Consider the following 25,939-nt stretch of genomic DNA (forward strand, 5'->3'; position numbering starts at 1 on the left):
CAGCAAATACCAAAAGTATGGAATATACTATTTCCAGGGAGAGGTGGTGGGCTGCCCTGGCAAAACCCCTGCAGTACTGTATTGGGTTTGTGTGGCAAGGTTTTGGTAGTGGGGGGGCTACAGGGGTGGCTTCTGCGAGAAGCTGCCAGAAGCGTCCCCCATGTCTGATAGAGCCAATGCTGGCCAGCTCCAAGTGGGCCCCACCACCGGCCAAGGCTGAGCCCATCAGCGACAGTGGTAGTGCCTCTGGGAGAATGTATTTAAGAAGGGAAACCAGCACCAGAGTTTGGGCATTGGAATATGAGAGAAACAGCCCTGCAGACAACCAGGTCACTGAAGAAGGAGGGGGAGGAGATGCTCCAGTGCCAGAGCAGAGATTCCCCTGCAGCCCATGGGGAAGACCATGGTGAGGCAGGCTGTCCCCCCAGCCCATGGAGGTCCACGGTGGAGCAGATATCCACCTGCAGCCCGTGGAGGACCCCATGCCGGAGCAGGTGGATACCCAAAGGAGGCTGTGACCCCTTGGGAAGCCCATGCTGGAGCAGGCTCCTGGCAGGACCTGCGGCCCCGTGGAGAGAGGAGCCCACGCTGGAGCAGGTTTTCTGGCAGGACTTGTGACCCCACAGGGGACCTACCCTGGAGCAGTCTGTGCCTGAAGGACTGCAGCCCATGGGAGGGACCCACACTGGAGCAGTTTGTGAAGAACTGCAGCCCATGGGAAGGACCCATGTTGGAGAAGTTCGTGGAGGACTGTCTCCCATGGGAGGGACCCCACGCTGGAGCAGGGGAAGAGTGAGGAGTCCTGCCCCTGAGGAGGAAGAAGCGGCAAAGAGAACATGTGAGGAACTGACTGAAACCCCCATTCCCTGTCCGCCTGTGCTGCTGAGGGGGGTAAGTAGAGAATTCGGGAGTGGAGTTGAGTCAGGGAAGGAGAGAGGGGTGGGGGGAAGGTGATTTTAAGATTTGGCTTGATTTCTCCTTATCCTACCCTGATTTGATTGGTAACAAATTAAACTGATTTCCCCAAGTCGAGTCTGTTTTGCCCATGATGGTAACTGGTGAATCATCTCCCTGTCCTTATCTCAACACATGAGCCTTTTGTTCTATTTTCTCTCCCCTGCCCAGCGGAGGGGGGCAGTGACAGAGCGGCTGGGTGGGCACCTGGTGTCCAGCCGGGGTCAACCCACCACAGGCAGGCACCGGCTTGTGACCCGGCTGAGCAGAGGAACCCGTTCAGCCTGACATTTGGCAGTAACCGAGGCATTCACACGACTGCTTTTGCAAAGCAGTTTTAGCAAGCACCTGCGCTCCCACACCCCCTTTCTTTCTGGCTGTGCCTCCAGTGCAGGGCTTTGGAAACACGGGTGTAAGAACAAAACCCCCACGGATGCCGGATCCTCTGTCAGTCAGACAGGTTGGCTCAGAAGAGGTGAAGCGTGAGACACCCGTTGCGCAGCCCCAACTGGCTTCGGTCAGAGCCTGCACCCGTTTTGGTGGAAAACGTGCATTTCCTTCCCTCCCCACGCACCTCTCTATGGCCACCCACGCGTGCCCTACTTACACCGCACCTCTGACCAGCCCACCCCCGTACCGCCGTGCTTGTGCGGACTCGCCGTGAAGGGCACGGCGGGGCCCCCCCGACGCCGGGCTGCGGAAACACGGCGTGGGGTGTGCGTGTGTGTGTGCGTGCGTGTGTTTATTTTGGGCAGTACCGGCCGGCGCGCGGGTCCCCACGGCGGGAGGAACGGCCGACTCCCACCCCACGCAGCGAGCTCCCGTGCCGTGGCGGCCCGGGGAAGCCGTTCCCGGGACACTGGTGCCGGGTTCGGGAGTCTAACGGGGGCTGGGGGGGGGTGGTGGTGTACGGCGGCAGCGCGGGATCCGCCGCCGCGGCGCGGGAAAGCTCGCCGGGCGCGCCACCGCGACGTCACGGCCTGGGCGGGGCTTCGCGCCGCGCCGGAAGTCGAGCGGTTGCCCGGCAGCGGTTGCTAGGCGACGGCGGCGGCGGGCCGGCCATGGCGGCGGCGGCGGACTCCGTGCCGGCCGGCACCTTCCCCAGCTTCATGACCGAGGGGACGCTGCTGTGCCGGCGGGGCGAGTACGGCAAGGCCCTGGCCTGCTTCAACAACGTGAGGGTGCCGCGGCGCGGCCGGGGGCGGGGGTGGGTGTGGGTGCGAGGAGGGGGGCCCCGAGGTGGCACTCGGAGGTGGCGGCCGCGAAGGCCCACGCGTGGCGGTGGCACTCGGTTCGCGTGGGGGCGGGTGGCGGAGGGAAGGGGGACGTAGGGGAAGGGGGCACCCACGGCGGGGGGAGGTGGAGACGCGGCCCGCCGAGGTGGGGGCGGGAGGGGAATTGTCCCCAAGGGCGCCTGAAGGTCACAGCGTGAGGGGGGTGACACACGGCGGGGGGGGGGCTGAGGGGGTGCAGCTCCCATCTGGAGTGGGGGAGCGCTGGGAGAGGGTCTGCAGCACCTCCGGCATGGAAAGGCGGGGTAGCTGCAGCAGAGGGAATGGGCGAACAGCAAGAGAATACTTTTTTCAGTGAAAGCGGTGGGTTTTTATCCTCGTCCGTCATCAAGAGCTGTGCTGGGGCAGAGCAGGTTGCATCAAATATCCGTGCTTCTATGTGTTTGTGCTGTTGAGCCGGCACTGATGGCCTACCCGTGTCTGCTGCGTTCCAGGCGCTGAAGCTGAGAGCAGGAGACAAGGACTGTCTAGTCGCCCGCTCGAAATGTTACCTGAAACTTGGAGACACAGAAAATTCCCTAAAAGATGCTGAAGCTTCTCTCCAAAATGACAAAACATTCTCCAAGGTAAACAGCACGAACTGGTAACAGTCTGGGGTGGCCAAGGACCGGTCTTCTATCTGTGAAATTCTGAAGGGTCTGGGAGACAGTATTGTGTAGAAAGAGCTAACTAAACACACCCTTGACATTTTTATTGCTTCCAGAGAGGTGGAGGTCCTTAGTCAGCAACTGAGGAGTTTCAGGATCAGATTTTATTGTATGCAGATAGCCATAGCGTAGGGCTCTCATTTCTGCCTAGCAGGGAATTAATTGAGGCCTCTCAAACTTTTTTTTCTCTTTTTTTTTCTCCCCAATATAATTTTAGGGACTTTACCAAAAAGCTGAGATATTATATACCATGGGTGATTTTGAATTTGCGTTAGTGTTTTATCATCGAGGCTACCGACTACGTCCAGAACTACAGAAGTTCAGGCTGGGTATCGAGAAATCCCAGGAGGCAATTGTCAACTGCATTGGAAGTAAGATGTTTCGTTTTATGGCCCCTACAAGCACAGCCAGAAGCTGTTCGGTGGACAGCTGATAGCATAGTAGCTCAGCAAGTGACCCAAGGACCCTGCAACAACAGTCTCTCTGCTTCTGGATTCATGCACTCAGTGGCCACTCTTAGGTGAAACCATGAAGCACCAAAAAGAGCACAGCCCTGTTCTTTTTTTCTTCTTGTTTTGGCTGAATACCTATTCATATACAGTGTCTAATAACTTCAGTTATGTAAGTAAATTATGACACTAACTTAAATTTCCAAAGTCACCATGAAAATGTTTTAGGTAATAGAGAACAAAGCAGCTCATCTACTTACAGCCCTACTGATTACAGAATACATTTTGAGATCTTTATCCTAATATTCAAAGTTTGTAATGAAATTTGCCTTGCTACCCGAGACCGGCCTCCCTGAGATCCTGACTTTCCTCCAATTTACATTGCATAAGACCAGTGAAACTGCTGACTGTTGCAATGGAGCACTGCTTTCATAATTTCTGGCTTAGATCATAGAATGGAGTCCTGCAGGATGCAGGGAAGGCCAAGGACCTAGTGATGTTCAAAGCAAACTGAAAACTTGTCCCTTTTCCCTTAGTTTTTCTCTTAGCAACGCTCTCATACGCCAACAAGCACGGACAGGACGTGCACTCACTCTCAGGCACACACGCCTCAGCTGGGGCTGCCACCTTAGACACGTGCACAGAGCAGCCTGTGCGTAGCTGGCAAGGCTGCTGTAAAACCCGCCTGGCTAGTCAGAGACTGCTCAGGTGGATCCCCAACAGCCTGTCCCTTCACAGAGCCAGGACACACCCTGCAGCACACCCGTACACATAGGCCCTGATGTTGAGATAGTTAAGTGCCTTACTCTCCCTGAAATCGGTTTCAAAGTGTCACAGATGAACTTCATGTCCCAGCTCCATAAAAGCCTGAAGCTCCTTCATATGTGGTATTTATTTAAAAAAAACAGGGAAAGTTTCCAGATCTGGCTTGCTTTCCTCCGTTACTGCTGCTTTCTTAGCTTCATACAAATGCCTAGATATCTTTGCAACTCTCAGTTGAAATGCTTGCTGTGCTCGATATACTGAGCTAAGAGGTTTAAATGCCTTCAAGCACCTGGGCTGTAGGCAAATGAACAGATTAAAAACCAAGAAGATTTTTAATCGAGCGATAGCTCCTAGATGCAGGAGAAAAGCAGGAAGGAAACATGTTAGCATTTGATCTAGATGTTTAAATAGTTGGGAATTGCACACACATTAACATCAACAGGGCACATCCCCAAAACTGCTTTACTGAATCTGCTTTGCTTGGCAGATTCAGAAACACCCACCTTCCGTGATGCGCGTGTACTCACATTGCTCATCTTGGCGCAGTTGCCTTGCTGAAGGAAATCCTTCTACAACAGCATGTGAAGCTCTTTCCTTCCTTCTGACCAGGCCAAAACAAGGAGCTGTTTTTTACTCTTACCTCCACTGCCAGCGTGCAATCTGAATAGCAGAACTGGATGTCAGAGTGAAAATGAAATGGGAGTTTTGCCCTAATGTCAGTTCTCTGGATTGCTGGAGATCCCTGTGCTTAGAGCTTTCCTTCTGTTCTAAGCTTCAGCTGTGATCCCTCAGAAGAACCTGCCATCCTTTTTCTTCCTCTCTTTCCATGCAGGATGTAGCATGTCTCCGTAGGAAAATTGTACTGTGATGGGAGCCCCCTGGTGCAATGTGAAAATAGTAATTAAAATCCCGAGAGGAGCTGCATCTATGAGCTGTGTTCCCTGCTTACCAAACATACCAACATCCACATATTTTATATGAGGGAACTAGCAGAAAGCTTTATTTCAAACAGGATATTATAGGCTTGGCACATTTATGGTCATTTTAATTTCTAAAGCCTCTGCACTGCTATTCTTGAACACTAACAAGTATCTTCTCTGTATTTGCAGGTCCATCCTCAGTTAAACTGGAGAATAAAGAGGATCTGTGCTTTATAAGCAAGCAGGCAGAGGTACAGTCTAAAGAGCTCTTGCTTTAGAAGCCAACTAGAGTTATTATAATGCTAATACTTTCTGAAATAGGCATTAGAAGATTAATTGTTTCTGCAGCAACATGGGCGTGGATATGGCTGGTCTAGTGAAGTGCCTTCTGAGCATAGGAAGCACACTGATCCGTTATAAGAGTATTTATGCACCTGCTTTTAATGTAGTTCTGGCTCAAGCTACACAAAATTTAAGGGAGAAGGCAGAAGGGCAGAGAAGAGCAACCAAGGAGAAACAAAGGCCAGTTTGAAATTTCTCTGCTAGCCTGACTGTTTCTGTCTGGTGATGCTGATCACCCATCAAAGGCTAATAAGTAACAGCACAGAGGTCGGAGCCAGGGTACATTTATCTACAGTGTTTACTTTGGTTTTACCTGATGTTTAAGGTTCACATTTTTGATAATGGACACTTTCTCGATTGCTTAATTTTGGGGTGGTCCATTGAAGTAGTGCCTTGTTCCACCGAGATGCCAAGCCACATTTCACTTTGAAGTCAGTGCAGTGAATGCTCATTGCTTCTTTCAGCTGGAATTATGGCTACTCGGTGGTAAAAATAATTTGTACAAAGGGGCCTAACGATTAGCACTGTGATTGTTGGGATTTTGAATGTGAAACTTTAGAAATACCCTCTGCACGTTTCAGAAGCCCTCACTGTTACAGCCTCTGTTTCTTTGACTGTGGACAACTAGACCTGCCTTTTCCACAGCCTTAACGTCCTCCCACAGCACTGACCAGGCAGCCCTCCAGACCAGTACAAGTCACCAGGGCAGAACTAATTCTGTGCTGCCCGCTCTACTAATACTACAATGCCCCCTCCTGTTCTTGGAAGTGAGGGAGCACAATCGGGTGCAAAATTTCAGTTGCTCATGACCAAAGCAATTGGTGAGACACTGAGTTTTTGCTTTTATTTAAAAAAAAAAAAGTTGGCTTATATGGAATGTAAACAGAATTCTGCTAATTGTACTGTTTCCCACTAATGTCCCCCAACCTCCTTTATCTTTTCTTGCTGTAGAGCAAAAAAGCAAATCAGAAACTCCAGGTCAAACTGACTAAGGACCAAAAATGCACAAGGAAACGGGAGCCTGTGAGGAATCCAAAAACAGAGCGACAGCTTCTTGGAGAGCTTTATGCTGACAAGGCCTACCTAGAAAAGTTGCTCAAGGATGAAGGTCTTTCTCCATTGTATTTAACTAAATGTTCCTTCTAAGCAGGTTCTTTTTCTTCTTCTTCTTTTATATCCCTATGACGACTCTTCCTCATCTGTGTCAGAGCTCACGTAGCACACAGTGCTTGCAGTGATTGTGAGAGAGGCAGGTGTCTGGAGAGTACAGGTATTTTTGGAGCCAGATCTAATATTCATAACTATGAGCATATTTCCTTCCTTATTAAATGGCAGCCTTTTATAACAAACAGTAAATCAACTCAAAGCAATCTGTGCAGATGAAATCAAAAGCAGAAACAGTATAATTACAAATTACTTAACTTTTGTCATAACGATAAATTCCACTAACATTTGCATTAAGTGCAAAGCGTTGCTCATAAGACTAACTCATTTGTGGTTTTGTTATAAATGCTGTTAAGATCAAGATGCAGGATTCAGAGAAGTGTCTTATTTTAGAACTAGGCAGAAAGGTGATTCCCCTTTAGTAATTTTTCTAGGGAACTCTTTATCCAGTAGTAGAGAAGTAATTAAGAATTTAGTCTACTCGCAGGTTTTATGGTATTACCAGCATTAATAATGGGGGCTATCTGGTTTCCAGGCATATAAAAGCCCTCTCAATTTCCATCTTGCAGTTCTAATCCACAACACTTTTCAAAGTGCCATTTCAGTACAAATGCCCCATACAGTTGTTCTGTGCAGGAGGATGGGTGCTCGCTCATCACAGCTGGCCCTCAATAACTGGGCCCCTTCTTGGCTCTTGTCAGCAGAGAAGGCAGCAACTACAGGGGCTGGGAACACCAGCTCTAGCTTGCTAAAACACACAGAATGGGTGACAGCAAGGGAGTTTTCCATAACTTCCCCCCTAATCACATCAGTTCTGAGGAGCACTGAAGACTTTAATTTCTAGGCCTATGCCTCTATCAGAGCAGAAAAACATTCACAAGCAGTCCCCCACTGAACTGCAGCTTCATCCGTCATATATATTAATACTCTCCTGGGTTCTACCATCTTATTTTCAGATTTGATGGAGAGCAGCACAAAGCAGGGGATCAAAGTAGCAGACCTGGTTTTGAGTGGCATTTCCTATCTGGACACACGCAGTGAATTCTGGCAGCAGCAGAAGCCTATTTATGCCCGTGTGAGAGAGCGCAAGCTCAGGCAGCAAAGGTGGATGCGGGACAAGAAACAAAAGCCAGCTGAGGCTGGCAGATACGTTGTGAAGAGTATGGAGGACATTGATATGTGTAGGTGTCCTGGCTGGAAACAGTAAGAAAATTATGACTGACACATGTAATTATTTGCTGTAGTAATTACAGACCAGAACAACAGAAGCAGTGCAAATATTAACAAACACTAGTAGGCAGTTTTGGGGAAGTATCTGCTTTTGTATTCTTCACCTTTCCCAACACTTTCTTAGATATAGAATTCAACACTTTTTTCTGAGCTTTTTCCTTACTTGAGGTCTTGCTGATTGGTTTTCAGGACACCACTTAGATATCAAAGCCAGGTGGGCCACGGCTGCATGCTTAGCAAATGCCTCTGGTCTGGTCATCAGAAGTTGTTTTAGTGAGAGAATGCAGGCCACTGGATTTAATAATTCCTGTAGTTCAAAAATACCTTTGTAGAGAGATGAAGCAGCTGAAAAACAGTGGTCTGGAAGGAAGGAGTAACTCAGCCATTTCTGGTCTCTTTCTCTCTTCCTGTGCTACGTATTTACAATGCAGGGAAAAGACTTTAGTTGTTACTGCAATTCAGTTCTTTTAAGCTACAACAGCGGGGTGAAGGTAGTGTCAGAAACATCCTGCAGTCTAATTGCTGCTAATCTAACTGTAGCCCAGCTGGGCGCAATGAACAGAGCTCACCAGGAAGGCACAAGGGGCTAATTTAGGAGATAAAAACCTAAGTACTGTAGCCAGAACTTCATCTCCAAGACCAGGCTGCCTTGCTGCAATAATTATGAGCTTTCAAAACCTTCGGATGACAAGCATCATTCTCCTTTATGTTTCTTCAGCAAGTGTGAGGTGTTACCAGAGTCATTTCCCCTTACTTGCTGTGATGAAAGGGATTTCCAGTGGTGCCAGGTGGAGGGTCAGAAGTACCATCTCCTAGGGGCAGATTTCTTGGAGACTGGAGGGAGGAGTGTAGGACATGCATGAAGAGTGAGGAGCTCTAACCTTTCCCAAGCTTTGTCTGAGGCTTACACAACTGCACTTTGTCTTACTTCCCCAATATCACGGTCTCCACACACCCTAGCATTAAACTTTCTTCTTTGTCTCCAGTGCTGACTGGCGACTGCCCTGAAGAAAGCTGCAAGAAAGCTGAGCGTGTGCTAAAAACAATACAAGGGTGGTCAGATGATGAAGTTCCCAACAAGAATGAACTGATTGGAAACCTCCACAGCTGCATTGGGAATGCTCAGTTAGAGATGGGCCAGATGGAGGCAGCTCTGCAAAGCCATAAAATGGATCTGGAAGTTGCCAGGCAGAAGTAAGTGCTGAGAAGTTCAGATGGATGGGGAAAAGAGGAAAGTAACTCTGTTAAGGTGTTTTAGCATCAGGTAATATTGTAATTCTCACCTGGAGATTTAACAGGGCAACATGTTCAGACTCTGCCCAAGTATCACAGTCTCTAGTGAGTTCTTACCTTCACTATTTCAAAAATAAGGAGCCTGAAGCAGATTTTTTATGACCTAGACCACGTGGCACATCTAAATCTCTGCTGAAGCAAAGCAAAAGAGAACACAAGTCCCAGTCGCAGCACTTTAGCCTCTAGTATGCACTTCTTTCTCAGGAAGGTCAGGCTCTAAATTGCACAGGTTTTCTGCTACATTTTCTCTTAAAAGCATTTGCATTCAAACCATGATAGCAGGCTTGAAATACTTTTATAAGAGGTACAGTTACCTGACCATACAGAACACATTCTGCAGCTCTTTCAGCTGAAACAGAATGGAGCAAAATGTAGTCTTAAGACTTAGCAAGAGTTTTGCAAAGCACAGGAGAGAACACTGAATAGTTGCTTGAATTGAAGTGATTTTGGTTTTATTTTTGCCAATACAGCATAGGGCTTTTAACATGTAACTGACTGACTTTATCATTTTCACAAATCACTTTTTAAAAATTAATATTGGTTTAAGAAATTTCTGCCTGTCTCCTGGTGATCTCCACTCCCCAGTTATGCCAAATAAAGTTAACAATTAGCAGTAGAGGTGCAGGAATGAGATACACAATTTTAGTACTTTTAAAAACTTGTAAAGTTACATTTAAAGGACGGAAACACAGGGATGACTGGGGGGGGGCCTTGCCCTCTGGTGGCTGGAGTTCAGCAGGGTGAAGAGGAGACCTTGTTAATGACTAGCATCGCCCCCAGCAAGGCATTTATCCTCTCCTTTCATCAGCTTTTTCATTTGTAAGGTAAGGGTAGTCAAAGCAGGCCACTTCCAAAGATGGAATGGGGACTAATTAAGGAAAAAAAATAAAGTCCACAGGCAACGTTATTGTAGAAGGAGCTGCCTCTAGCATGGGGCAAAAGCTCATCAGAGCACAGGGAGCAGGACATGTTGCCAGGAGTCTGTAGACACATTGCAGACACGTTTTGGGGTCTTCCCTTTTCTCTTGGACAGAAATCATCTATCAGTGTTAGGGACCCAGGAGCTGGTAGGGACTTCTGTGGGACCCACAAGGCAACAAAGCGAAGTTGAGGCAAATAAAAGTGGAAAGACTTTCACAAGAACTGCTAGATTTGCACCTCACCTCCTCCCCCCCCCCCCCCCCCCCAAAAAACAACCCAAGACAAAACTAAAGCATTTTCCTCTGTGTCTTATGGGGTGTCAGTTGCAACAGCTGTAGGTAAAATAAAAAGTCTACCTTGATTTTATGACTTTCAGTATGACATTGGTCCTTTACCACTACTTCTCAACACTTAGCCTGAAGTCATGTTGAGCACCAAAGAAAACAAGTAAGGCTGAACAAAGCACAGACTGTATCAGGAACAAGACTATGTCAGCTACTACGATTTCTTTTTCTTTTCAATGCAGTGATCTGCCAGATGCTGTATCCAGAGCCCTTGATAACATTGGCAGAGTTTATGCCAGAATCGGCAAATTCCAGCAAGCTATTGACACGTATGTAAAATTAGTAACAGAAAAAGCGTAAGGCTGTATTTTGAATTAAATAGATTATGTCTTTTCAGTTTGCTTATTCGTACTGCTAGCAAGGGGGCCTGTGAAATTTTTTATACCAACAATACCAGGAACCCTTTTTTTAATAGAATCGGTGGTTGAAATTGTAACTGTACCTAGTGAGATTTGGTAAATGTCTGTCTGTCTGTCTTACTCTCTGCTTGAAGTTGGGAGGAGAAGATTCCAATGGCAAAATCCAGCCTGGAAAAGACCTGGCTGTTCCATGAAATTGGCCAATGTTACCTCGAGCTGGATAAAGCTGAAGCAGCCCAAAATTATGGACAGAAGTCCCTGCAGTCAGCAGATGAAGAAGGAGATGTTGAGTGGCAACTCCATGCTACTGTACTAGTGGCACAAGCACAAGGTAAAGGCATTAATACATACTTTGCTTTAAGGATAGAGACAGCCTGTCTGTTCAGCATCTTAGTGAAAACATCTCTGTGATTTAACACCCAAAGTAACTGTTCACATCAAGACCTCTCATCAGAGACTTGCTTGCCTAGCTGCTGTTGTTCTCTTGATCTTGGGTTAAAATAGATGTTTTCATTTGTCTATTACAGTAAAATTAAAGGATTACTGGTCTGCAATTTTGAACTTTGAAAAAGCACTTGAGAAGGCAAAGCTTATTCACAATGAAGATGCTCAAAAGGCCATCATTAGTGTAAGTAAGTGGGCTGTTGCAAAGAGGAGAGAAGCTTGGGGCAGCATTAGTAAGTTAGCTGTAACTATTGTCTAGTGTCCTGTGAACTGAGAAAACATCACTGCACAGCTGGCATGTTGAGGGGGAAAATGCAGCCTCTGAATCAGTTTATGTATTAAAAGTTATGAAACCTCCTGGCTCAGAAAACTTAACCCCAGTTTATGAACCAGTCCAACACATAAAAGGATGAAGCCCCAGCCCTGCTCAGGTCAGAGGAAAGTTTTCCTTTGACCTCCCTGGGGCACACATTTCACACGCAGAATACAACGGTGCCTTCCCTGTGCTCAGTTGCTATCAGCTGCTGATCACAGCTCACCCTTTTCTGGCCTCTCCAAAATGTCCCAGAGAAACCACTTTGCATCAAACCACGGAAGAACTTCTGGGCATGGCCAATGACCCATAGTAAAGCAGTCTGCATGTTCTGGTAGCCAGCCTTCCTTGACCCGACAGTGGGTTGTGGGTGATCTGATTGCGCACGCCTTGCCAGGCAAGTTACAGCACAGACACTTACCTATTTGGTTATCCCTGACGGGTGTCCAGAGCTCAGGCAGAGCCCGTTCTCCTGCCAGAAGAAAAACGATAGCGTGAGAGATGGAATCTTCAGGTGAGGAGATATTTGATAAGGGATACTAACAGGTAGGAATCACTGCAGAGAGAAATGAAGAATATTGTTGCAGAGAGTTTTATGGTAAGAAAGGATGTGGTAATGACAGCAGAGATCATAAGAAAGCAGGAAAAACTTAAGTATGTAACTGCATTTCTAGAGCTTTTATTAATGAGCCGTATCACTTTCAGGCCTTAGATGATGTGAGCAAAAGCTTCATTGAAGAGCTGCATGGAAGAAGAGAAGAAACGACAGCTTACTCTTTTAAAGGTAGTTGTCTTTAGACCTCTGCACCCCATAAATATCAAAATCGTCCACTTTCCTTTTCTTGAGCACAGACTGAGGCATGGGAACAAAGCACCCCATTCCCTGGTAGCAAGCACCCGAAATTCTGGCCCATATTGCATCCTCTTTACTAGCACATAGTAGCAGGAATTCATTTATACGTGAAGCCATAGCATAGTTAAAATTAGCGGCCTCAGTTTTTTGGTAGCGAAGGTTGAATCTTGAGGTGGTGTAAACCAAAGTAAGCGATGTCAACGAAGCCTCGAGAACAGTGACGGAGCCTGGCTTCACTCTTCGGTGCCACCCATTTAAGAAACCGCTTTTAAGAACACCGAGAGCAGCTCCAGAGCCCAGAATGCAGAAACGGTGGCCCGGAACGTGTTCGGCAGCAAAACGTGACCGTGCCAGAATGCGACCCGCAGCGCTGAGGCCTTCGAAAACATCAGCCGCATCTTCGAATTCCCGTAGTATCGATTTCCTTGCGAGCACGGCACGGACACCCGGGCCGAAGTTCCTCTCGCCATCCCCACCGCCGCGCTCCCCGTCCCGCAGCGATGCCGGGCCCGGGCAGCAGATGGCGGCACCTCCCCAGCCCGCCCTCCGCCCCGGGGTCCGCGGCCGGTCCCGGCCCGGGGTGACGAGCCCGCGTCCGCCCGGCTCCCGGTGCCCGCTCCCCGCCGTCAGCAACCGGGGCCGGTGAGGCGGAGGAGGGAGGAGGGAGGGAGAACGTCCCGAGGGCGGCGGCGGGGGCCGGGGGTCTCTCCGGCCTTGTGCCCTCCTGCTTTCGCGGTGCCGGAACGTGGTGCAAAATTGCGTTTTTTCTCCCCAGAGGGCAGTTTCAGCGCTGGGAGCACGGACGACGACAACCTCGAGAAGGACACAGAGGGAGAGGAAAGCGAGCGAAGCACAGAGCATCGGGGAGGCGAAAAGCAAAAAGCGGCGGCAGCAGCCGGGACCCGCGAAGACCACCGGGGACCGCCTCAAGAGGGGGGAGAGGAAGGAGGCGAGGAGGACGCCGAGAGCAAAGGGGAAGAGTGAAGAGGAGCGAGGCAGAAGAAGGAGTAGGGGCTGACGAGCTGCGGCCGCGGGTTTGCCAACAGGAGCTCGGGTCCCGCAGCTCTCGTCTCCCGCACCTGCCGGTCCGCGCCGCCCCCTGCCCTCCCCACCGCTCCGCGGCCACGCGTGGGGCGGGAGCGCGGACAAGCGTGTGTGTCCCCCCCCCGCCCCAGACACCCCGCCTCTGCCCTGTCCCGGCGGCGGAGAACGGTCCTGAGCACGGCGGCAGCCCCCAGCCCGGGGCGGGGAGACACGACACACGGACACGGACACGGACACGGACACCCCCCGCCCCTCCCGGGGGAGGGCCCGGTCCGGCCCCCAGCGCCTGCGCGGCCGAAGGCGGGAGAAGGGAGGGGGGGCTGGGGGGTGCCCGGTGCTATGAAAGGGGCCGCGGCCGTGCCCGCCCCAGAGCCGCTTCCCCGCCGCGCCGCTCCGCACCGGCGGCCGCCCCGGAGCCGCTGCCCTCACCATGGTAAGTGGGGAGGGGGTGTTAGGGCAGCCGCCCCCCCACACCCCCACCGGGGCGCGGGTTTCGTTTACCGGGGCGGGGAGGGAGCGCCGGCGGCGTCGCCGACCCGTGGGCGCTGAGCCCCGGGGGGTGCCCGGCTCCGGGGGGCGGCGGTGGTCGCAGGGTGCAGCCGGGAACGGTCCCCGGGGTCCCCCCCGGGCGCGCAGCGGCTTCGTCCCGGGGGGTCGGGGGGGGGGTCCCGGGCCGCCCTGGGGGCAGCAGCCCCCTTCGCCGCCGCCTGGAGCGATCGTTCCCCCGAGCCGCGGTCCCGCGGGGAGCCCGGGGCGCGGAGACAAGCGGGAGCTTTGTGGGGGACGGCGGGGGGGGAACGGGCCGGGGGCGCGGGCTCAATGGGGGATTGTCCGCCCGGGGAGCCCAGCGCCCGCCGAGGCGGGTCTCTGAGGGGCCATTGTCCGGCCGGGCCGGCCCCTGAAGGCGACTATTATCCTCCGAGCTGGCCGCTAAACAATGGGGCCGGAGAGTGTTTTCTATTATTGTTCTTTTGTTTGCGCGTTTGAAAAGCGGCCTCAGTTACCGCCGTCACCGGCAGCTGCCTTCGGCCAAACAGCTGGACCGGCCCGGCCGCAGCCCGCGGCCGCCGGAGCAGCGAGGCCAGGCTTGGCCGCAGCCGCTGCCCGTTCCCGCTCGGGCCGAGCGTTCCCCCCGGATAACGGGACACCTACCCTGCCCGGAGGAACGGCTCGCACCGTCCGCTTCCTCTTGTGCGATGATGACCTGGGAGCCTCGAATCCATGGGGAAGGCAACGCGGGGGTCCCAGGAGAACCGCGTGGTCCTCGCTCTTCTCAGAAGCCCGTTCGCTCCTGTTTGGGTCTCGGGAGCCGTCCCGGCCTGCTGCGCGGTAGCTGAGCCCAGGGCAGGCAGCGCTCCCTGCCCAACGCGTCCATTGAAGCAGTGGGGCCCTGGTCCCGGGGCGCTTTGGAACCAAAACCCACCTCCACGTTCTGGAATAAGGGACAGAAAAGTTAGTCGATTGAACGGTTGTTTTTTAAACAATGTCTTCACCCTGCAAACAGGAAAGCTGTATTTTTCTGCCACGGGCAGAGCGTTTGTGTTGTTTGTAAAACCCCTCCATTTTTGCATCAAAGGCAAAACTTACTCCTTCAGCATCGCTCCGTGGCTGCTGGCACAGTGTTCGGCTGGAGGGCTGGGCTGGGTGAGGAGGCAGCTGGGGAAGGAAGGTGAAGAGTTCACATACTGACCCGAAAACCAGTGGCTGCCCTATTGATGCAATTGAAAACTCACACAGTTGGAGAAATCCCTCCTTTCCTTCCAGTCCCGTGTTTTCCCAGGCCCTGCTGGGAATTAATCTGGGATTCCAGTTACCAGAGCTGCTGGCAGGAGGGGAGGGAGAGCCAGCGCCAGCTCCCCAGCGGCGCTTTTCCTGGCTTGCTGGCTGCTGCCAAGTACGAGCATTTCTTTTGGTGCTCAGAGGGCTGGTTTCGCTTTCTTGTTCAGCTCAGCAGCTGCTGGGAAGGGATTTGTCTTTACCGGAAGCAATTTCAATTGCTCTTCATCACAAGAGGAGCCCAAATTCCCTCCTCCGAGGCATTCGGGGTGCTGATGTTCAGCATAGCGTAAAGAAAGGGCAGTTCTTAACACGAGAGATGGCATCCTCACAGACTTCACTCAGAAACAGCCTTTCCTATGGGGACAGAGGGTCCCTAAACAGACTTAAATCCCCATGCAGCCTTTTTTATTCAGATGAAGCGATGAGATTGCAGCAGCTGTCACAACCAGCTGCGACTTTTGTTTCCTGTTTTCAGGTGGAGTTCCCCACAGCACACTGCACCCTCTTTATCTAGTAGCCACAGGTGTTTATTTTTCAGAAATAAATTTGACACTTGAAGCACTCTTCCGTGGGCTGTGGCTTTGTGGCAGCTCGTGGTGCCTCTGAAACTGCAGCTGCTGCCACGTGACAGTAAAACTTCCCCTTCCTGGCCAGGCAGGACAGAAGCTGCCGAGGCCGGAGCAGGGAGCGGAGCTGCACCTTCAGCTCCTCAGGTCAGACGGACCGTGCTGGTGCCGGCGGGTGGTGGGACAGGGCACGGGTCCCTGCTGCGGGAGCAGCCGGGGTAGCTCTGAGAGGTGGTTTAAGGTGAGCAGGGCAGCTGAGGGTGGGGGACGTGGGGGTAAAGATGTTCTCTGCGTCGCCCTTCCCCCAGCAAAGGTTCTCAACAGCGCATGCTTGTGCAGCGGGAGTGCGCGGTCTCTTGGGGTTGCTAGCCTGCCAAATCCTCTCTTCTTGCATTTCAGAACAGAGGCTTCTCAAAGAAGAGTCACACATTCCTGCCTAAAATATTTAGAAAAATGTCTACTCAATCAGCGAAAGAAAGACCCGAAAGCTTGCAGTTCCCCTTCCTTGACGATGAAGATACCATCTCTACAGTCAAAGAATCTAAAACCTTTTTTATTTTAAGAGGGCTGCCTGGCAGTGGGAAGTCCACTCTTGCCCAGGCTATTCAAGATAGGTATAAAGATGCCTGCAAGGTCATCTCTGTCGATAACTATAAAATTACACCTTTAATTAGAAGCGCCATTCCTGAAGAGTATTCAAAGGTGGATGAGGATCTAGTTGACTATTGCAAACGAGATATCAGCGTTATCGTTTTGGATGACACTCACCATGAGAGGGAACGACTGGACCAACTCTTTGATATTGCTGACAAATACCGGTACAAAGTCATCTTTGCTGAGCCCAAAACCCAGTGGCGAATGGATTGCTTGCAGCTGAAGGAAAAAAATCAATGGAAACTGTCAGTGGAAGAGCTGAAGAAGATGAAGCCAAGCTTGGAGAAGGAATTCCTACCCATGTATTTTGGGTGGTTTTTGAGCAAAAGAAGTTCAGAGATCCTGAGAAAGGCTGGCCAGGCCTTCTTAGATGAGCTTGGGAGTCTCAAAGCCTTCAAAAAGGAGAGTAAATACTGTATGTATAGAAGTATCTTACCAAGTTCTTACTCTGTTGATGAAATGTTAATATTCAGCAAATAGAACAAGTTTGGTCAGCTTCTAAAGTAAATTTCTAGTTAAAGTTAGCAACAAGAAAAACTGTTTAAAGCTACTAATCAGTTTCCCATAGTTGACAAAGTTGTTGTTGTAAGTAAAAAGAAATTAAACATTTTTTCCAAAGAAGTCTATTTAGCTCTGACACTGTAGGGAGCTGGGTTCGGATGGCAGCAGCATTACACATGGCTGGGCATCCCCTGCTTGCTGCGATGAGTCAAAGAGAAAAGGGAAAGACTGAACAACCTTGTCCCTTGAGGGATTTGTACAACATCAAGGTTAAGATGAGCCATGATGATGTGCAGAAGCTTCTGTTTTCTAGCTGCATCCACTGTTAGCCTAGGTGGAAGGGGGAGTTTTATTTACCCATCTAGGCCTTTTCAGCAGTAAGAAAGTTGAAACATGAAGAACAGGTTAGTGAAGCAAGCTGAGACAGGACTTAGGCTCACCATTTTTCGATAGTAATATTGCTTACCTGTATTTGCAGTTGCTTATGCTATTGAAGATCCCAAAATAAAAATAGATCTCACCAGCTACTTTGTGAAGAGGCCGCCTGGGGTCTTACACTGCACCACAAAATACACCGAGTTTGGAAAAGCAGCTGGAGCCGAGGAATACGCACAGCAAGAAGTAAGTACCAGGGCTCTGACTCCTCCCCAGGATTCCAGTCTCCCTCTCCTTTCCCAGAAGGGGATCCGCGAGCCTTTTGGGTGGGCTGGGGATGCAGTGGGAGCTGAGAGGGTAATTGTAGGGACAGCAAGTATATCCATGCAACTTATGCAATAGAAAGGTCATAACTGTGGGAGAAATGGTGACTGTTGCCTGTTAGTTTCTGAATAAAATACTCCTGCCCTGCCCACCCCCAGCCCTGACTTCCAGCATCATCTCCAAAGCTCGCTTTGAATGATGATGAATTAAGGTATTTACACTTCTAGCTAAATTATTTCAAAACAGATAAGCCCAAGTTAAATATTGGAATTTGTGAAGGAAAAAGATGTAACCAGCTCCAAATTCACTGAGCAGGAACTTCAGCCCATGACCTTCTAGTTGCACACAGTATCTCAAATATGTCAAAGCAAGAGCTAATGTGATCAGCCAAGACCCTGAGCTTGTGGACAATAAAACCAACCACGCTGCTGTACATCCCACCTGTCTGCAGTCAGGTAAAACTGTGTTCTGGACTTGTCTCCCTCTTCTCCCAGGCTGTGAAGGCTTCCTATGGCAAAGGCTTCACCTTGTCCATCTCCGCTCTGTTCATCACAACAAAAACTGTTGGCGCTCGCGTAGAGCTGAGTGAACAGCAACTGCTGCTGTGGCCTGGAGATGCTGATAAGATCCTGCCCACCGACAACCTCCCAAAAGGCAGCCGGGCTCACATCACCCTTGGCTGTGCCAACGGTGTCGAAGCAGTCCAGACTGGGCTTGATCTGCTGGAGTTTGTGAAACTGGAAAAGGCAGGGAACAAAGGGGATGAAGTGGGGGAAATTGGAGGAGGGAAACTGCTGTATTTTGATAACGGTATGTGGATGCTCATCCTTTCTAAAAAGATCGATGTGAAGGCAATATTCTCAGGTTACTATGGAAAAGGAAAACTTGTGCCAACACAGAGCACCAACAAACGGGGCTCTGCTTTTAGTTCCTGCACCATCATCTAGGAGCATGGGCAGGGTAGCTTGCTTGTTTGTTTGTTTTTAAAAGGCAAGTAACTCCTGTAACCTTTAAAAGTGTAAAGAGAAATAATTCTACCTTTACTAAAGCAAGCCCTTTTGCCAGCCCCAGTGTGAAGCCCTTCTGGGGAGAGAGTTTATTGGCCTCAGAGCAAGGAAGAAAACAAGCAACTCTTGACTGACAAAGGAAAACTGTCACATAACTGATGTCCATAACTGAGGTGCTACCGAATGTATTTTAATGGAAGGGTTCTGGAGAGAATTAGCTGTGGTGTTCTGCTTGTTTTCTTCCTCAGAGGAAGATCAACTATGGTCTTTTATAACTTCCCTATGAATCACAATCGTTAGATCTGTACATGCCAGTACTATAAGCAGTGGCAGACCAAAGCCTGTACATAACTGGTCTGAAGCCAAATGAACTGTGTAATGTCTCTCGCCCTCTCCCACACCCGAGGGACTGACATCAGTCACTCTAGTAGCTGAACTACTGGGTAAAAAACAGCAAGACCCAGTTGTGGATCACTTCTGTCAAGTGTGGCAGTTACTAATAGTTTAGTCCCCAAGAAAAGAACTTGCAGAGGGCAGCAGGGTATTTAACAGCCTTGATCAGAGGTCAGTCCTGCAGCCAGCCGTGCTCTACCCCAGTTCATGTTTGCTGTTTGCTTGTGAACGCTTCCTTCATTGCAGGGAAGAGACATGCTGGTGAGCAGACAGAAGGAAAGCCCGTTGCCAGATGATGTCTTGAAAGACAGCTATCATGGACTTAAAGGGAAACAAGTGAAATACCAGGAGAGGCATTCAGTTCCTGTAGCATGGCTCCAGCCATTTCACTTCACATGTCAGACTGGGCTGGACCAAGCACTGTCCAGTGTCCATGTCCTGTAGGGAGCAATCCTGCCTTGGCAGGGGGTGGAAGAGATGAACTAATGTCTCTTCCATCTTATTTTATAGAAATTAAAATCATGTCTGAAGTATAGACCTGTACTTCATGCAAGATTTTACTACTTTTCTCTAATGCACTTGAATGTTAAAAGTTAGGATGGCAGTAACATTGTAATTTAGGAAGTAAGTGGAGGTATCATAACTGTGTAACTTAAGTCTGCTCAAACCTAAACCATTGGCTGGAAAAAAAGTTAATGATCAAGCACTTCTGTTAAGTCTGTTTTATTGAAACTTATGGTTTTGCTCTTAGCCAGACCATCTGCCAGTTGGTCAGTGGATCTGTGGTCACTACTTTACTGTAACACAAAGCTCAACTAATGGATTCAGGTCAGGACAACAGTTTAAACTCATGCTACAGCTCAGTGTGTGGTGAACTGCATAGTGAAATTAATCCCTTATTAATATATGTAAATACTTACTGTGTTTGACAAGCATGTGCTGGGCTCATATTGGTAAAGGAGCTGTTGCGTGGGCACAGCTTACCTGCAGCTGGGTGCGCATTGAAACCATTGCTTGGGAAACCCAACGCTGCCTGTGCAAGAAGCATTTCTCCTCTGAATGTTTAAAACAAAAGCAAGGAGTGCTTTGGGGCTAATCTGGTAAACACTCTGCAAGTTTACCAATAAGGCCAAATAGTTCCTGCTGTTTCAAAAAGATGGATGATGATAAATTCTTATTATAACATAAAAAAAGTTTTATATATACACACACCCATAGCACCCATAATCCTCCCTTACCTTCAACAGAAAAACCCTTGCTAGCTTCTGCACTGGCAGAGGGGCAAGTGCCCGATATTCAGCGCAGACCTTTCCTAACAGAAATCTCCGGCCAGTTTGTTCCATCAAAACTTCAGAAACTTATTTACCAGCGCCTGCCCAGGACAGCTCCTGTGGGAGCACAGGAGCACGCTGACCCCTTCTCCCTCCAGTGCCCTGGCAACAACCCAATGCTCCAGATCACATCCAGCACTGAAATGCACAGCTGGAATATCTTGTTTATTTGCCTGTTCAAGAACAACAGTGAGACTGTCGTCATTTAAGTTTTTATTAGTTTGTACATCATATACAGTTTATAATAAAGTAAACCAATTGCATATGGTTTTGCTTCAGTCTGTGATATTCTTCATATAAACACATCATTATGAATTATGCCTAATGAAGTAAACAACAAATATTCACATTTTTACCATTCACATCCTAGAAAGGTAAGGGTCCAAAGAGGGACAGTGTTCATACCGATGTGAAGCCTGTCTTAGAGAGGATGATGTGTTTGGCAAAGCGCTGGGGATAGTGATTGCTCCATGCAATACTCCTTTCCTCCCACTGGAAAGGTTAAGATATTTACACTGAGGTAAACATTCAGAATTTCGATTCAGATAAATACTGCAGCACAGGGTCTAGCGTCCTCTCTAAGTTGGCTTCACATCAGCATCTGGTTTTGTCTTGACTACTCCTTAATGTCATTACAACAAAGCAGGTACGCATGCAATGAAGGTGCGCGGTTTGCTGTTTCGCACTCAACCCCTCCAACATTGTTTCACACAATTTTCTCTTTTGAAGCACGAGCTATTAAGTGAAAGCAAGGGAGGAAGATGGGGTAATTGAGGTCAGATTGGCTATGCCAGAACTGCAGCCAAGCTGCACACCCAGCCAGAGGCAGCATCCCAGCTCTCCCAACAGACTCCTGCCTTCCTGAGCCACCCGATCATGCCGAAGCTCTAGCTCAGTAACACCACGTTGCAGAAGATGCCTCACCTTGGCATTGTCTAGGTTACAACATTTCAGAGCTCACATTTCATACTAGAGCTTTCCTTCAGAGGTCGGATCTATGCTAGAGAAACTTGCCTAGCACTACTCAAAGAAGAGGGGATAATCCTGTCCCTGACTCTGCAGGAGTGGGGAAAGCCAGGGTACGTCGAGGAAGGCCAAAGCATTATACATCGTCTTTCAAAGCCAAGCCCAGGTCCTGCTGCCCTGGTAAGCAAGGACAACAGGAACATCTCCAGAATACAGTACTGCTGCATGTGAGCAGCCTCCAGGAGAATGGAGGGTCACAGAACTGCTGCGATCCAGCCTGTCACCTTTCAGCCTTAGTTACAGCACTCCTGCAACAGCCCGAGACAGACCTCAGCACTGCTCGGAGAAACTCGGGTAGGTGCAACACACGAGCTGTCCTTTCTCCCTAAGAAAGGGGAGGGGAGGGTACAAGGCACAAATTTAAACGGGATGAAAATCATCCACTTGAAGATAAATGAATATCTTTAGTTATTACTGAAACTGAGGAAGAAATTTTGAAAGAAGAGCAAACCACTGTGTGGTCCAAACGCTTTGGTCATTCAATTGGTTGAAGAGCGATTCGGTTGAGCACAGCCCTCCAGCGCATGGCAGGCTCGAGACCAGCACTCACAGGTGGGCACAGGGGCTGAGCCAGTTTCCATATTGGAAATGAAACAACAGCAGAGCAGCTTTCATTCTGTATCCCCTTCAGATACAGAAAGCTGAGGGACTTGCAATATTCCATGGATAATAATACTGTTGTCCCTAAACATTTTTTTCTTTCTCCTTTCTCTCAATTTGCATTAATGTATTTACAAAACAGTCAGAAGCCTTTAGCACTAAGGATCCAGCTTTATAGCAACACTTCCAAGTTCACAAACGAAACCATGTACTTTCCTATGTAGCATGTGTAGCCAAAACAATGAAGAGCCGGTCAAAGTGGGCAGCCAGAAGCATCTTAATGGTCTTTACAGCTGATTTCAAGTCCAGGTTCAGTGTATCTGGAAAGGACTCTCAGTACTCCCCGGGAAAAGGTGGAGCTGACACAGCATCAGATTTGTAAAGTAAATCCACACAAGAAGGAACACACCAGGCTTTGTGGTCTAGAGGTCAGACCATCATACATGCAAGTATCTCCCACACACTAGCGTTACTGATGCATGTTTTAATTTTTAAAGCATGAAATTGCTTCCATTTTCATTTGAATGCAACTGCGTTTCACTACTCAAAACTATCCCTACAGCAGTTCAGACACCACAGGTATCATGATTACGCAAAAAAAAAAACATCAGAGGGAAAGCGTAATAGTCAAACAATTCCGTATCTCCTTGTAAACACTATAGAGTCACAACAACGGAGCCTCACTTCACACACTTGGTCTGCCAAGAGCCATGCTCCCCACACACACACAATCTTCCCTGTAGTTTACAGCTTTCACAGAGGAAGCTGACAGCTTCTCTGCCAGTTATCAAGCTCTTCAATAGCAATTACTTCCATCACATCCGCTAAAAGATCCCTCCCTTACACACCAGCCCGGTCTGGCTTTTTTAGCCATGTCAGCTCTGCTATCTCTTGGTCTTTCCCTTCAGCAGGAACTCCCACAGCACCAACCATTCCCCTTCGGAAACACCAGGCAGGAGCTGGTAGGCCAAAGGGCAAACATGCACCCTGCAGCAAAAGCTGCTTGGCGTCTGTATTTCGGGCTGTTCACCAGGCAGGACAGGGTGCAAGGGATTCTGCACATGGAACAAACAGTCTGAGGGCATGTTTAGGTACGTTTCAGGGTGAAGTATTAAGGCTCTTGCTGTTATGCCAAAAAAGAAACCTTTCAATAATTACAAAGACTGACTTCCAGAAAAACAACTCTTCTCATTAAAAGGGTGGGCTTCATCACTGGTTTCTTCCACCTGCCTACAGTCACACCAAAGGGAACAGTATGCTTCTAAATAAGGCTCGATGCATGTGTATCCCACCGTGCTTGTGCTTCAAGGGTATCACCTACAGCAACCGCCTCCTATCACCTCCATTAGCTCTTTACCATTCTAGAAAAAGCACAGGCATAATACCACTTTAAGATACTTACTCATTGTCTCTGTGGCAAATTCCTACATCTGGTAGCTCCTCTCCAGCCGAAGGAAGCCAGGGAGGTCTGCAGGGTGGTAGCAGCTAGAAAAATGGCACTAAGTTTCCCTGTGGCTGTGTACAAAATACAACCCATGAATAATGTTCCGTAACTACCAAGTGTGAAAGGCAACGTTTCAAGCAACACACATCTAAGCAGATTTTTCTGAAAGAAACAGAGTTCCGTGTCTCCAAGCTGTGCGAGGACACGATGGAGGTTACAATGCCACCGCACCTCTATCTCCAGACGCTGCTGCTGCTGTCCTGAGGTAACAGGAGAGTCACTGAACGCCGTTCAAACGCCAGCGCTCTGTGCAAAAGGGAACACATGTTCGCCTTCACTTTGAATCACATTATAACGCTCCTTAGAAAAGTCTTGGCACTCACCATATTAATATTTAACTACATTAAATCATGCATTCATGTGCAGTTTTATAAATATCTGCTGTATACATTTTTCTCTCTCAGAAGAAAAGCCACTGCGCTTCTGTCCTCCAAGGAATGGTCTCATTCAAAGTTTGGAGAGAAGGAAGCCTGTCATACTTAACTGGGGGGAGGGGGAAATAATAATAATAATAAAAACCACTGACAAATGCAGGACACATCTCTGCATGGTAATAAAAGACTGAGGAAAGTCCAAACTGTACAGTAATATCAATACACACAGGACAAGACATTATGAATCCAGAATGCCACACTAAAACAAGTCCTGTAAACTCTGACTTACAAGTGCCATGAGAACTGAAGAAGTATCAATATGCATAGACCAGTATTTCAATTCCCCAGATAATTACCGTTTCAGAGTCTAAAAGATGCTAGGACCTTATTTTGCTCTCAGTGCAATCCGGGTAAGTCCATCACATTACACTGGTGCGAAGGAAGTTAGAATAAATGTTGTAGAGTCTGTTTTTGGAAATATTACTCAACATTGGCTCATTTTCAAAGCTGACTTTGAGTGAGTTATAGAATTCTTTCTTTATTCTGCAGTACTAGAATTTAAGCCCTTAAATCTTCCCTCTATGAAAGCAGATTGTCAATAAATCTGACAAAACACAACCACAGGACTGTAGTACTCGGCGGCGGCAGCACCATGACACTATTGCAACTGTTGGAAATGAAGTTCGCTTGCATTGTGGTCTAGCAACTCTGTCCCACTGAACAGGACAAGTACAGCCCTCAAAAGGAAGGAAGACAACGATGTTAGCATTTCATGCAATGAATTCATTGCAGTTTTTCTTCCTGCAGTAAGAAGTTAAATCAGATATTATATAAAAGTTAGTGTCAGGTTGCTCTAGGAAAGAGTCTTGCATGTATTTGTATAAACACCCGTTTTCTCAGCCAAGCAAAATCCAGCCCTCCAAACATCACTACACTACCGCAGGTCAGTTCAAAACACTCCAGATACAGCAAGGCTGCTGAGACTCTGCCCTTCTCACTGGTGTTGCCGAGTGCCAACACACTTTCTCTCACACCCCACTTCTGAGCAAGACCTCAAGAGGCTCTGTCAGACAATGCCACCCGCTGTGCTCCAGAACCATTTCACAGACAGTACTTAACTTGAACAAAGCACCTAGTCAAAAAGGTTCTTCACTCTCTAGAGAAAAGGGAAGAATTCTGGAAGCAGAGTCCTCTCCCAGCTGAGATCTTGCTGTAACACTACATTTATGGTGAAAAATAAAACAGCATTCATGTTAACTGGCAGTACCACCAAACCAAATCCATTTTCAATTTGAGATGGCGCAGCTGCACACAGCTCCAGGCTTTAAGCTCATCCCTCCAGCACTTGCCCTGACATTGTGCAAGAGAAGCAAGTGACAGACTGTCAGTTCAGAGTTTGACTTTGCATTTTCTTGCTTCTTTGGACTAGTAAATTACTTCTAGTTGAAAACTACTTGACTAGTTTAACATATCTGTACAGTTCCTGTAAACATTACGAGAGCACACTGCTGTACGCACACAGTAACCGTTTTCAATTATTAACCTGAATTTTACTTTGCATTTCTTCAGAGCTAGAAAGAGGTCATCCATGTTATGGATCAGTAACATGAAATCAAACATCAAGCTCAACAAAATCAAGTTTTAGCACAAATATTAAATGTTCAAGTGGATTAATTAAAAAAGTACGGTGAAGAAATTCAGCCCAGAGCAAATTCAATATTCCCTTAAACAGGACAATCCTTGGAGTGGCAACACAAAGCCCTTAATTCTAGCTGCATCACAGGGAATTCTCGCATAAGCTGCTCTTTTAAATCCAAAGAAGCATTTCTCTGATACAAAATTGTTAAGCTCACACATTATCATTGAAGTTAATGCCCAAGTGTACCATTCTGGTAGAACCATGGCAAAAAAAAAAAGAAAAAAGAAAAAGACAGCTGGCAGGTAAAACGCGATTGTATGAAACTTGATTGAATCTTGGCAATATTTTCAGAAGATTAAGATAACTTAAAAGTTACTACAAACCCCAGACATGCTGCCATACTGCACTTTGGAGTCAACCAAAACAAAATAGGAGATTACTTCACCCTCTTACAAGTCAAGATTCTGAGAGGACTTAAGGGAAATCCTCTCTGCTGAGGAGCAGGAACAGTCTGAAAGTACGGGCCAGCATG

At 48.4% G+C, this 25,939-nt stretch overlaps 2 protein-coding genes and 1 long non-coding RNA gene across 6 annotated transcripts; 2 read left to right on the top strand and 1 right to left on the bottom strand.

The window, feature by feature from the left end:
- The first annotated feature begins 1,732 nt into the window (after positions 1–1,732).
- ODAD4 (outer dynein arm docking complex subunit 4) lies at positions 1,733–13,307 on the top strand. Its single transcript, XM_075036564.1, has 12 exons — positions 1,733–2,129; positions 2,681–2,812; positions 3,111–3,264; positions 5,217–5,278; positions 6,321–6,477; positions 7,490–7,714; positions 8,750–8,957; positions 10,504–10,590; positions 10,815–11,011; positions 11,208–11,308; positions 12,143–12,221; positions 13,066–13,307. Exons 1-12 carry the CDS (start codon positions 2,016–2,018, stop codon positions 13,272–13,274), a joined length of 1,725 nt encoding a protein of 574 aa, XP_074892665.1. The 5' UTR covers positions 1,733–2,015; the 3' UTR covers positions 13,275–13,307.
- Positions 2,556–15,783, bottom strand: LOC142034795 (uncharacterized). 2 transcript variants are annotated; one of them, XR_012651749.1, is made up of 4 exons: positions 14,487–15,783; positions 11,859–11,909; positions 4,635–4,767; positions 2,556–2,743 (listed from the first exon to the last, which is right to left on the bottom strand). It is a non-coding gene; the product is annotated as an uncharacterized LOC142034795 (long non-coding RNA). The 2 variants fall into 2 exon arrangements; XR_012651748.1 differs by lacking the exon at positions 2,556–2,743 and having other exon boundaries at positions 4,099–4,767.
- Positions 13,641–20,527, top strand: CNP (2'',3''-cyclic nucleotide 3'' phosphodiesterase). 3 transcript variants are annotated; one of them, XM_075036569.1, is made up of 4 exons: positions 13,641–13,767; positions 16,079–16,748; positions 17,313–17,455; positions 18,028–20,527. In XM_075036569.1, exons 1-4 carry the CDS (start codon positions 13,765–13,767, stop codon positions 18,478–18,480), a joined length of 1,269 nt encoding a protein of 422 aa, XP_074892670.1. In that variant the 5' UTR covers positions 13,641–13,764; the 3' UTR covers positions 18,481–20,527. The 3 variants fall into 3 exon arrangements, with proteins under 3 accessions (XP_074892670.1, XP_074892671.1, XP_074892672.1); XM_075036570.1 differs by having other exon boundaries at positions 13,659–13,767; positions 16,084–16,748; XM_075036571.1 differs by lacking the exon at positions 13,641–13,767 and adding an exon at positions 15,733–15,826.
- The last annotated feature ends 5,412 nt before the right edge of the window (positions 20,528–25,939 follow it).

This window comes from Buteo buteo, chromosome 9 (assembly GCF_964188355.1).
Source record: "Buteo buteo chromosome 9, bButBut1.hap1.1, whole genome shotgun sequence".
NCBI lineage: Eukaryota > Metazoa > Chordata > Aves > Accipitriformes > Accipitridae > Buteo > Buteo buteo.